The sequence below is a fragment of the Symphalangus syndactylus genome, chromosome 6 (assembly GCF_028878055.3).
Source record: "Symphalangus syndactylus isolate Jambi chromosome 6, NHGRI_mSymSyn1-v2.1_pri, whole genome shotgun sequence".
NCBI lineage: Eukaryota > Metazoa > Chordata > Mammalia > Primates > Hylobatidae > Symphalangus > Symphalangus syndactylus.
In genome coordinates, this window is record NC_072428.2 from 129,607,781 (window position 1) to 129,621,039 (window position 13,259).

The following is a 13,259-nucleotide window of genomic DNA, read 5'->3' on the forward strand; positions in this document are numbered from 1 at the left end:
CAGAGCCCTCATGAGTGTATGAGTTCATCAGTGTATCAATGTTATCTCGGGAGTGGGTTAGCTATTGAGAGATTGGCTTTTTTGATGAAAACAAGTCTGGCCCCCTCACCCTCATGCTCTCTTGTCCTTCTGCCTCCTGTGCTGGGAAGACTCAGCACAAAGGTCCTTGCCAGATGCCGGCACCCTGTTCTTGGACTTCCAGTCTTCAGAACCGTGAGCCAAATAAACTCCTATTGATTATAAATTCCCCAGTCTCAGGTACTCTGTTACATCAACACAAAATAGACTAAGACAGGATCCCTGCTTGGTCCCCACCATGGGTGACTATGAGTATCAGAGGAGACAGTGTCTGTGGTGGGACCTAATGAATTACTAGAAGCTAAAATAACCCTCAGAGTCACCTGGTCTAGTTACCTGCCTCTAGGTAGGATGAGACTAAGTCATCCAGGGAATGGCCCTGTGAGCCAAACATGGCCAAGCACAAAACTGCCTCCATGTTATTGCCAAGAGGGCTGGAGTGTGGAAAAAACACTGCAACCCTCCAGAGGTGACCTCGTGGTCAGCAGGTGGCTCCATCAACATTTCTCAAATGTAATTCCTGCATCTTGTTCAGTGCAGACTCTGGCCAGCAGCTCTGGGGGGCCTGAGCATCTGCATTTCTGACAAGCTCCCAGGGGGTGCCAGCGCTGCTGGTTGGGGGGCCGAGCTCTGAGTAGCCAGGGGCTCTGAGAGAGGTGGGTTAAACCCTGAGCTGGATGGCTTCCATGTTACCTAGCCAGAGAGCCACAGGAGCCAGGAGCCTCTTCAGAGCCCAGTGGTTTTAACTGATCCAAGTATTTTCTGAGCTCCTGCTGTGTGCTAAGGACGGTGACTGTGTACCACCAGGGACGGGGGTGGCAGGGAGAAGGCTGAGAGCGTGAATAAGGAGGAGGCATCACAGATCACGCAGATGAGGTGGCGAGGCAGAGGATAAACCAGGTGAAGACGCTGACAGGCAGGGACAGCCCAAGTCCAAGGAGGCCGCCGGAACAGGACAGGGCAGGACCGGGCAGGACAGGGCATGAGTGTCCAGCCCAGCAGGGGCAAGAGCCCCAGAGGGCGGGAGCTCTGCTGCCGAGTGGGGGCCATCTCCCCATCCCAGCTTGGGGAGTTCTGCAGACAGGACCATCAACCCTTGATAAAAGCAGAAGAGATGCTTTACTAGCCCCCCATGTCCCTGTGCCTCAGCTCTCCTCCAGGAGGGGGCTGCCTAATAGACAGCGCAGTATTAACACACACCTAAGGGAAATTTCTAATCAAATGCACCCAGATGAACCAGTCATAGCCATTCATTAAATGTAAGCACTTTTGTAATGGCAAAAGCAACAAACAGACCCAGACTAGTGAGAAGATACTGGGCTGCTTCTTTTTTTTTTTTGAGATGGAGTTTCACTCTTGTTGCCCAGGCTGGAGTGCAATGGTGCGATCTCGTCTCACTGCAACCTCTGCCTCTTAGGTTCAAGTGATTCTCCTGCCTCAGTCTCCCAAGTAGCTGGGATTACAGGCGCCCGGCACCATGTCTGGCTAATTTTTTGTATTTTTAGTAGAGACGGGGTTTCACCACGTTGGCCAGGCTGGTCTCAAACTCCTGACCTCAGGTGATCCACCTGCCCTTGGCCTCCCAAAGTGCTGGGATTACAGGCGTGAGCCACCATGCCGGGCCAACACTGGGCTTCTTTAAGAGCAAACCTGCATAATAGCCTAGCAAAGTGTGGGAGGGAGAAAATTCCAGACACCTTTCTCTAACTTCAATGACAACAGAAGCAGCAAAAGAGGGGTTTAGTAAGTGAAGGCTATGACAAAGCAGCCTGAAGACTGTGTGGTTTGTGTTGTATAGTTAGAAACCATAGTTACAACAAGCATTGCTTCTGTTCCTTAAACGCTAAAGAACAGTAGGGTTAATGGAGAAGAAAACATCTTCCAGGTGGAAAGACAGGCAGATGGTCCCCCACCAAGAAAGGCAGGGCAGACCAGGGAATGAACAAGAGCCTGGCGCTGGAGCTGGGGGCTGTCCTGCCTCCTTGGGCAACCAGTCCTGCTGGGGTGAGATGTGCACAGAAACAATACTGATTTTTTTTTTTTCTTTTGAGATGGAGTCTTGCTGTGTCTCCCAGGCTGGAGTGCAGTGGTGTGATCTTGGCTCACTGCAACCTCTGCCTCCCAGGTTTAAGTGATTCTCGTGCCTCAGCCTCCCGAGTAGCTGGGATTACAGGCATGCGCCACCACGCCCAGCTAATTTTTTTTTTTGAGACAGAGTCTCGCTCTGTCACCCAGGCTGGAGTACAGTGGCGTGATCTCAGCTCACTGCAGCCTCTGCCTCCCGGGTTCAAGTGATTCTCCTGCCTCAGCCTCCCAAGTAGCTGGGACTACAGGCGCCCACTGCCACACCCAGCTAATTTTTGTATTTTTAGTAGAGACGGGGTTTCACCATATTGGTCAGGCTGGTCTCGAACTCCTGACCTTGTGATCCGCCTGCCTCGGCCTCCCAAACTGCTGGGATTGCAGGCATGAGCCACCACACCCAGCTGCTAATTTTTGTATTTTTGGTAGAGACAGAGTTTGACCATGTTAGCCAGGCTGGTCGTGAACTCCTGACCTCAAGTGATTTGCCTGCCTCAGCCTCCCAAAGTGTTGGGATTACAGGCGTGAGCCACTGTGCCCAGCCATGGTACTGATTCTTAGTCTAAGAACCAGACTGAGGAAGACTTTGCCCAGGAAAAAGGGAGCGCATTTTAAGAGAGAAAGGTAATGAGTAACCTCCTTTCCACCATCCTTTGTTGATTTGAGCACTTCATGTGTTGTATCTTGTACTCAGTTATTTTTCTTCATCAAGTTTCTGGAATGTGCTTGAAATATTTTTATTACCTTGACCTTCTATGGAGGACAGCTAAATTCCTTTTTTTATTTTGAGATGGAGTCTTGCTCTGTCGCTAAGGTTGGAGTGCAGTGGTGCAATCTCGACTCACTGCAACCTCCGCCTCCCGGGTTCAAGTGATCCTCCAGCCTCAGCCTTCCGAGTAGCTGGGATTACAGGTGCATGCCACCAAACCTGGCTAATTTTTGTATTTTTTAGTAGAGATGGGGTTTTGCCATGTTGGCCAGGCTGGTCTCGAACTCCTGATCTCAGGTGATCTGCCCCCCCTTGGCCTCCCAAAGTGCTGGGATTATAGGCGTGAGCCACCGCGCCGGACAGCTGTATTTCTGTGATTTATATTTTCTGGAAACCTTGCTGGACTTTAGGATTACTGCCTGGTGACACCAAAAAGCATAAGGAAGCCCTAGGAGAGGAAAGATGAAATAACTGAATGTGGGAAAGAGCTTTGGCCAGGGAATCCAGTCATCCGCCAAAATGCGGCGCTGTTGTTCCACAGAGCCCCAACTCTAAAGCGGTCCACATTTGAGGAAGGTGCCCAAAGTAGGGGTGTTCAAAGGACGAATCAGGTAAAATGTTTCATATGAAGGGAGAGGCAGCAAGAACATATTGCAAGATGTCCAAAGACAGACCTACACCTCACGTTCAGACGCAAGAATTCGGAGCATTCATTTTGGGGCCTGAGCATCTTAGGTGAACCGGAAGGCTCCTACCGTCTCAAGGAAGTATCCTGTGGGTGGTTAGTGTAAAAGGAGAGAATCTGGTCATTCTTGGGGCAGAGGTGCTAAATATTAATGAGCCATGCATGGAAACAACCAGGCCCTTGATTGAATTTGGTTGGATCAATTCTATTACAAATCCCAGGGCGATGAAATCAAAGTCAAAGAGGAGACGCCTGAGGCTGGAGCCCAGCAAGAGAGAATGCTGATTAATCGCTGATGAAGAGAGAAATGTGCCTCTAGAGGTCTCAGCCTATCAAGAACGTCAAAGGAAAACCGGAAACCTGGGGACAGGAGTTTCTGGTGCACACTGCAAGTGGAAGGGGGCCTTCCTGACCCCAAAACCCAGAGCCCCCTGCCCTGAGTGAAGGGTAAGCTGCCTCAGTGGGGATGGGGGCAGTGGGTGCTACTCAGAGGCCGCAAATCCAACAGTGCATTTGCGCCCGGGGCCCCTCCCACCCCATCCACTGAATCGGAATCCCTCAGGTAGGTGTGGGAGATCCGGAATCGGTATTCTTAGCAAGCTTCCCAGGACTCCAGAGCCTCCTGGCCCTGGCTGAACAGACCTGCATTTGGGAATCAGGGCCTTGTGACCCAACACTGTGCCCAAGCCAAACCCGTTAGACTCAAAGGTCCCCCAAAACCTGGGGGATGGAGGGATTTTTGTGGACTCAATGTAGAAAAAAAAATAGAAAGCTGCAAACACTGGCTCTGCAGAGCCTGCTTCTCGCCTTCCGCAGCCACACTGTGGCTGTGTTGGGGGAAGCCTCCTTCTTGCTCTGCAGCGGGTCGCAGACTGTGCTGGGCCCTGCTGTGCATGTCACCTACTTCTTCTATTCCAACTTCCTGGGCATTTTGTGGTAATGATATTTGAGGGAGAAACACTGAGCTCGAGGGATCAGTGAAGGGGTTAGGGAATGTTAGATGAAATGGGCGTAATGCAGCCCTGATGCTACCGTCATCATGGGGACAGGAGATGGGGGTTGAGTCAGAGCTTGCCAAGCTCTCAGAGGACAAGAACCCCGAGTAAGGGAGGACGTCCTGAAGGGGACCAAGAGATTAAAGTATAACAGTAACTCCTCCTGTGGCGATGGACAAAGCGACAATGGGCTAATGCTGGTCAACCTCCTAATGTATACTTTGGAACAGTGAGGAAACATTCTTCAGTTTTCCAGTCATGCCTTGTCCAGCTACTCTCCGTGACCCCCTGTCCTGAGAACAGCCACAGTGGCCCTGTCTGCACTAGGTGAGTGGGGCGGGGGTGTGGCGGGGTGGTTACAGCAACAGATAAGCTCCAGGGCCAGATCTCTGGGAGGCCCAGCCACACGGCTCTGGGAAGGCTGGTCAAGCCCTCTGTGCCTCCATTTTTAACCTGGGAAACTGGGAAAATCATGGCAGCTCCATGTAGGGCTGTGATGAGGATTAAATGAGTTAACATGTGTAGAATGCTTAGTATCTGGCATCTAAGGGCTTAAGTATTGAGTAGCTGGCATTTAAGTACTTAGTGTTAGCTATTATTGGTGTCATTATTGAACTCTGTCTCCTGGTTAAAGCTGAGGCTCAAAAAATAGGTGTCTTGGCCAGGCGTGGTGGCTCATGCCTGTAATCCCAGCACTTTGGGAGGCTGAGGCGGGTGGATTGCCTGAGCTCAGGAGTTCGAGACCAGCCTGGCCAACACGGTGAAACCCCATCTCTACTAAAATACAAAAAGTTAGCCGGGTGTGGTGGTGTATGCCTGTAGTCCCAGCTATTCGGGAGGCTGAGACAGCAGAATTGTTTGAACCTGGGAGATGGAGGTTGCAGTAAGCCGAGATCGCGCCACTGCACTCCAGCCTGGGCAACAGAGCGAGACTCCTCTCCGAAACAAAGAAACAAACAAACAAAAAAAACAGGTGTCTCTCCAAGCTGGGACAATCAATTCTGGTCTCCTGGAAATGGGACACCAGAAGCCTGGGAGCTGCTGGCTGTGAGTCGGGTGAAAGCAGCTTCAGAGAGCAACTTCACTAACCCCAACCTGAGAAGGACTGAAAGGCTGAGAGCCACAGGAGAGGGTGAGTGCGGCGGGGAAACAGCAGTGCACAGCCTGACCTAAGAGGGCTGGGGGAGCCCTGAACCCTCCCATGCTCTGGGTGCTGCACCTGGGGGAGCTGTTAACTGGCTGTACCTTGGCCTGTATGCATCACCGGGCCCCAGGGAGCTGAGGAAGGCTGCTTTCCTGACTTTTCCAAGCCTAGGTTGGTTCTGTAGCTAAAGGTGTGTATCAGTATTGAATGCCACTGGCTGGGGAAGGGCAGGCACCAGACGAGGAATGCCCCTGCTCGCAAGGGCACAGGCAGCACTCCCGCATATGGAATGAGTTCAGTCTGCAGCTTCAAGGTTTCCACAAACATATATTTAAAGAACTTAAATAATGATACAAGACAAATTCTATCCTTTGCAAAGATTTAAACTTAAAAATGTGTGCTGCATACAGCTTTAAACAATATTTAAAGGATAGTTGAGCTGAAAAGTATGCAGCTCTCTCTAAGGAATCCTGGCTCCTGGTGTGAATGACTTCGGGTGCCTCCCAGGGCCCTTTGGTTACTGCTAGAGAATGTTGCTTCCTGGCAGGGTTTCCACCAAAACATTTGCCTGGGTGGAAAAAGATGGTTTTTGGAGAGAGATGTCCTTGTAGCCTTGTGGAAGGTACGGCTTCATTTTCTTTTCCTCACAGAGATGCCTAATTTTGGGAGGGCTCCAGCCTGGTCCTCTGGCCCCAGGTCACCAGACCCTAGCAGTAAGTACAGTCTGGCCCGTCAACCAGAATGCTTGCCCTGGCAAGTGGCACTGCTGTGACTATTTTTCCCGAAGGTAAGGTCTCCTTCTGAGAGAGAACGGCGTGAGCTGCGTGTGCTTGTCTGTCTTTCTTGTGGAGCAGCCAGGACACTGTGGGCACCATGACCCCCTGCCCCCATGCCCACAGGAGCGCTGGCTCTGATGTCAAAGCTGCTTGGAGGCTGCATCGTCGTGACGGTACTGTTGGGGACGGACCAGGACTTGAAAACGGAGACGTTTTAGCAGGGTGCTGAAAAGCTGTGTTTCACAAGCATTTCTTCAGAGGAAAGGTAGCTGGGGTAACTCCAAAGTTGGGGAAAAAGAGCTTCCGCCACAAATGTTGGAAAGGGTGATGCTGCCTTGGGTTGGGAAGTGGGCGGCAGGGAGCGCAAGCCTGTAGCTGTCACTATCTCCCCTTTAGGCAGAGCCTCTCAGCAAAAGGGGCCCCCTCCCAGGCAATGCCATGAGCTCTTGGGAGAGCGTCCCAGGGCGCTGGCCCTCACCGTGCAGGCTGGCCTGAGGCACTGGGCTGGAAAAGCCCTAATGACCCCATCCTGCCTCTAGTCTTCACCCTCAGTGGCAGCCCCTGAATGGGGCCTGCGCCCACTGGGTCTCACACGTGGTCACCACCCAGGAAGAGTCCCCAGTTTCCTGTAGCGACCTCAGGTGACAGACATGAGGTCCTCCTGAGAAGTAACAGCTTCTCACATCTAGACAAAAGCTTCCTGGCGTTCCCTTTCCTTCCCTTTTCAGTTGTGCCGTCACACAGGTGCAGGCTGGCTTGGGTGTGGTTTATGGCGGAATAGTGGGATGTGCAGATTTCTTCTGATTTAGTCCCCACATTCTTCCACTGTGAGCATGAGCAAGGGAAATGCTAAATAGATGCTACAAAATCTACAGTGAGCCACTGAGTTTATTCAGAAGGGTGCGTTCTCAGCCTTTATTCCAGGGCCCAATTTTCAGGACAAGCCTTCGCGGGACAGGAGGAGTCCTTTGAAGAGAGCAGTGCGTGAGCAGAGAAACACGCATGACTTGGTCTCGCCGCCCAGCAGCCGATTCCGAGGAGGGACTGAGAGGGGCCAATTTCACCCTTCCCTAGCAAGACTCGGAGGAGGTTCTTCCTACACAAGAAGCCCATCTGACCACCAGGGCTTCCTGGAAGGGAGTGGTGCTAGATGTCAGCCTGGAACTCCCCAGACCAGGTATTCTTCCAGGCTCAGGCATAAAGAACCAGGAGGCTTTCATTTTCTATTAATCAACCTAGTTGGAAGCAGAGCCATTGTAAAGGCAGAGAGGTATTGATTACAGAATTAAAGAAGGAAAACACTGCTTATACAATGTGCTGTTAAGCAGAAGCCTCCCCTGGCTACTTGAATAAAATCCTCGGTAAGGATCGCCTGCAGTCACTGGGCACTTTCTATTGTACTAGCTCCCATACAGCAACATTTCTAGCAGCAGAAAAACAGGAAAACCGCTCTCCAGGGAGATGTTCCTGTCCTGTCCTGGCCCCAAATTACCTGGCACCAGGCTATCACACTCCACCAATACTTCGCTGGCCTGGGTTTTCAGGGGTGGCACGATGATGGTTCGGGGGTTCCCCGTGCAGTGATTCTCCAGGCTCCCCTTGGTGTCAAAGGTGTTGGCATTGTTGTGCCCGGCGCGCTGCTGTACGGAGTAGGGGCTGGTGTTGCTGGAGGAGTCGGAGTAGGGGGAGTCGTGGACGGTGACACAGCTGATGACGTTTTTTCTTTGCTTGGAGACAGTGCTGAAAATGCAAAGGGAGAAGTCAGAGGTGGGAGAAGGCCGTGAGGTGAGACAACCAACTAGCATTTCATGCCCTGGGGGAGGGGAGGGAGGCAGAGGGGATAGGGCAGGAACAGGGCTTTTGCCCTCCCTAACCCCCATGGGGAGGCTGGGCATGCAAATGTCCCCTGTGTAGCCGGCAGCAGGGGGACATGTGAAGACATGGAGAAGGGGCTGGAGCTGGACCCACAGGTGCTTCTGGAAACTAGGGAGTGAGATGCTTCCAGGCTGGCCTGGACTCTTCCTGTGCAGCAGAGCTCAGCAGAGCTGCAGGGGAGGCACCTGCAGCCCAGAGCTGGGTACAACCCCCGTGGGCCTGCCAGAATGGGACATCTGAGCAATGAGAGAACCAGCACGAACCCAGCAACCTGGGGACCTGGGTTAGGAGTAAACATCGCTGGGAGAAGAATGTCATAAGCTTAGGTTTGGTGCCTGTGGCCTGGCAAAGCTTATGCAGGAGGGAGCAGAATGTCCAAGGAATGGGATGCAGTGTGAGGCTCTGAGGGGGCTGCGCCCACACAGCACAGTGCAGACACGCTGCTGAGAATGCAGAGCTGGAGTTGACACCCTCTGCCTCTCCTTGCTTTGAGTGTGCTCTGTGGGCTGTGTGCAGGCCACTATGACCTCTGCAGTCCCCTTTTCAGGAGCCAGGCTCACCTGCAGCTTTTCCGCTGCCTGGGCCAAGGATCGGGGGAGATGGTATTGCATCGGGGCCTGGTGGGAAGGCCCCTGCCAGGTTGATGCTGTGTGAAAGCCACTCTGAAGCTCTGGCCTTCATCTTACATGTGGAACTTCATATAATAGGGAGGCACTGGCTTTGGATAGCTCTTGGCCGGCATGTTTGTTCGGAGATATTTAAGTTAGTGTGGTTACTTTGGGAACTACTTCTGTCTGTCTTCAAACTCAGTGAGAGGCTGCTGGCATGATGGATGTGAAATTTATTGTTTATTGTGTGCTTATTTAAGGCTTTAAAATGAATGTGCATCTACTTTTGTATATTGATCATTTATTTTTAAGAAATAAAAATTGCCTAGGCAAGCTGGTCAGTTTCCAGCTAATTGGATAAGAGAAGCAGCTGGTATTTATAGAGCCTCATAGAGTCACAGCCACCTCCCAGGTATCTTGCTTGAGGCCACACAGCCAGGCCAGGCTCTTCCCATGATGGATCTCCACCACCCTAGAGGCAGCAGGGAAGTGGGCAAATTCCAGAGCCCACAGCAGCCAGGCAGGAGGGACAGAAGAAGAGCCTGGCTGCTGAGCTACAGAAGGCTACGGGATCTGGGAGGTGCGGCCCCCAGGAGGCGCTGGCCCTGCTCCCCAACGCCCAGCGCTCCTGACATCTAGGCTGGATAATTCTTCCAGTGGCTGGACACTGTCCTCTCTGGTTCAGGGTGTCTAACCGTGTTTGTAGGTGAGAACATGAACCTTGTAGTCAGCTGTCTAACTTCAGCATGTGCTGGTGACAGGGTGGCGGGCAGCTATTTAACCTCTCAGTGATTCAGTGGCCTCATCAGTAAAAGGTAGGTAATAATTGTACCTATATCATAGGCTTGTTTTGAGAACTAAGTGAGAAAATACAAGTGCTTTCAATGATACACAACACATGGTAAGTATTCCATAATAGCTGCTATTATTCTTCTTCTTAGAAGTTGTGTTACCTTATTTAACATGTGAAAACAGGTTTGCAAAAAACTTATCTAGGCAAAGAGAATTCTATCAGGGTAAGGACTTGCTGGAAAAGTTTCCTTTTTTCTAGTCTATGAATAAACCAGAAGATTGAAATGAAAGAAAATTAAAACTCATGATATCTTGGAGATCTATGTAGGGTACTACAGGGAATACCTATACAAAGAAATATGTGTCTCTGCCCTCGAGGAGATTAAAATCTCAGTGGAGGACTGTATAAAAACATGACAAGTTAAATAGTAAAAGCTTTAAAATAACCAGTTAGAGAGAATAATGGATGTCACAAAGCCTCCGTGATTAACTGTCAGATGAATTGTACAGATGATAATTGTTAAGAACTCAAAAGAAGGTGAGGAATGAATTGGTTGCATATATTTATGGCTCTTCACGTTAACTTAAAGTAGATAAATTTTAATTAATAAAGACCCACACCTCCCAGTTATGACAGTTTAAACGTGAAATGTCCATATGCTTGTTCCTCAAAAAGCTAAACACAGAGTTACCCTATAGCAATTCCATTCCTAAGTATGTACTCAAAGGATTGGAAACAAGTACTCAGATACATGTAAGCCAATGTTCACTGCAGCACTATTCAAAATACCAAGAGGTAGAAATGACCCAAGTGTCCATCAGCTGGTGAATGAATAGAAAATGTGGTGTATCCATAAAGTGGAATACTATTCAGTCATAAAAATGAATGCACGCTGGGAGGGGTGGCTCATGCCTGTAATCTCGGCGCTTTGGGAGGCTGAGGTGGGAGGACTGCTTGAGGCCAGGAGTTCAAGACCAGCCTGGGCAACACAGTAAGAGCCCATCTCTACGAACAATTAAAAAAATTAAAAAAATAAGCGAAGTATGGTGGTGCATGCCTGTAGACCCAGCTGTTTGGGAGGCTGAGGTGGGAGCCCAGGAGTTTGAGGCTGCAGTGAGCTATGATCACACCACTGTACTCCAGCCTGGGTGTCAGAGTGAGACCATGTCTCCAAAAAAAAAAAAAAAAAGTTCTGATACATGCTACAACATGAACCTTGAAAACATTAAATGAAATAAACCAGACACAAAAGGACAAGTAGTTTGAGTCTACATACATGAAATATCTAGAACAGGCAAATTCATACAGACAGAAAATACATTAGAGGTTACCAGAGGTTGGGGGCTAGGGGAGAGGAGAGTGAGAAGTTACTGATTAATGGTATAGTTTTTGGTTGGGGCAATGGAAAAGTTCTGAAAATAGATAATGGTGATGGCTATACAGCATTATGAATATAATTAATGTCACTGAATTTACACTTAAAAATGGTTGAAATGGCAAATTTTATGTTATATATATTTTACCACAATTAAAAATTAATAGACCAAAACCACTGAATTGTACACATCCAATGGGTGAACTGTACAGTACAGTACATGAATTATATCTCCATCAAAAACAAAGTCCAGGCTGGATGAGGTGACTCATGCCTGTAATCCCAGCACTTTGGGAGGCCGAGGCGGGTGGATCATCTGAGGTCACAAGTTTGAGATCAGCCTGACCAACATGGTGAAAATCCTTCTCTACTAAAAATACCAAAAATTAGCTGGGAGTGGTGGCGGGTGCCTGTAATCCCAGCTACTCAGAGGCTGAGGCAGGAGAATCACTTGAACCCAGGAGGTGGAGGTTGCGGTCAGCCAAGATTGCACCATTGTACTCCAGCCTGGGCGACAGAGCAAGGCTGTGTCTCAAAAAAAAAAAAAAAAAAAAAAAAAAAGCAAAAGAGATTGAGAGTTTTGGGCACTTTGCCACTGTACATCGGGGCTCAGTAGAGACACCCAGAGGGTGGGAGGGCACTGAGATCCAGTACAAGAATTACAAAGTGGGAGCTAGGTGTGGTAGCTCACCCCTGTAATCCCAGCGCTTGAGGCCAGAAGTTTGAGACCAGCCTGGGCAACACAGTGAGATCCCACCTCTACAAAAATAAAAACATTAGCTAGGCATGGTGATGTGCACCTATAGTGCTAGCTGCTCGGGAGACTGAGGCAGGAAGACGGCTTGAGCCCAGGAGTTTGAGGCTGCAGTGAGCTGTGGTCACGTCACTGCACTCCAGTGTGGGTGACAAAGAGACCTACACTCTAAAGAAGATAAATAAATAAAAATAATTAGGTACGGTGGCTGACACCTGTAATTAGCACTTTGGGAGGCCGAGGCAGGCAGATCATTTGAGGCCAGGAGTTTAAGACCAGCCTGGCCAACATGGTGAAACCTTGTCTCTACTAAAAATAAAAAATCCGCTGGGTGCAGTGGCTCACACCTGTAATCCCAGAACTTTGGGAGGCTGAGGTGGGCAGATCACTTGAGGTCAGGAGTTCGAGACCAGCCTGGCCAACATGGCAAAACCCCGTCTCTACTAAAAATACAAAAATTAGCCAGGTGTGGTGGTGTGCACCTGTAATCCCAGCTACTAGGCAGGCTGAGGCAGGAGAATCGCTTGAACCCGGGAGGTGGTGGTTGCAGTGAGCAGAGATCACACCACTGCACTCCAGCCTGGGTGACAGAGTGAGACTCTGCCCCGCCCCCATCCCCGCCCGGCCGCCTGTCGCAAAAAAAAAAAAAAAAAAAAAAAAAAAAAAAATCCTGGGTGTGGTGGCGCATGCCTGTAATCCTAGCTTCTTGGGAGGCTGAGGTGGGAGAACTGCTTGAACCCGGGAGGTGAGGTTGTAGTGAGCTGAGATCACACCACTACAATCCAGCCTGGGTGACACAGCCAGACTCTGACTTAAAAAAAAAAAAGATTGCTGTCTACCAATAACAACAAAAAAGAATACCTCGAAATATTTTATAAATATAAATTAAGCAAAAAAAGGAAGTGGGACTCCAGGAGGTCTCTGAGCTAGGAGGTAGGGAGGAGGGATCTGAGAGCAGGGAGACACCAGAGGCTGAGGAGGAGGAGGGAGCAGGAGGGAAGGAGAGCTGCCTTAACAAGACAAGGGCAGGGAAACCTGCAGCTGTCTTCTGGGATGAATGGGGGGGAGTAAAGGGAAACAACTGGTCTGCTGCAGTCTCTTGTGTAATAAGGGAACTCCTCCCACCCCACACTGTTTCGAAGTACCCTGAGGGCCAGGGGAAGAGCTGGGAGCCGTGACTGGGAGCAGCTGCTGGCTCCCGAGGGGAGGTGAGGAGATGGCGCTGCCCTGCCCTTCACTCTCAGCTTCGGGCACAGCTACTCCTGAATGGTGAACATGCCTCTGGTCATCTCATGAAACGCAGACACGTTCTGTTGCAGGTGCCCATTCTGTGGGTGGAGGACCCCAGGTGAGGATGGAGGCTGACTCCCAAATGTGTCCTGGGA

General features: G+C 50.2%; 1 protein-coding gene across 9 annotated transcripts in view; it reads right to left on the reverse strand.

Annotated features, from left to right (window-relative positions):
• The window catches only part of HIPK2 (homeodomain interacting protein kinase 2), a 222,798-nt gene that overhangs the window by 14,163 nt on the left and 195,376 nt on the right, over nt 1-13,259 (reverse strand). For 8 of the 9 annotated variants that reach the window (XM_055284206.1, XM_055284203.1, XM_055284200.2 and 5 more), the window contains one exon: nt 7,962-8,209. In XM_055284206.1, the coding sequence (XP_055140181.1) occupies nt 7,962-8,209 (248 nt within the window). Of the gene's footprint in view, nt 1-6,000; nt 7,436-7,961; nt 8,210-13,259 lie in introns of those variants that run through there. The other variant, XM_055284207.2, reaches the window with a different exon arrangement.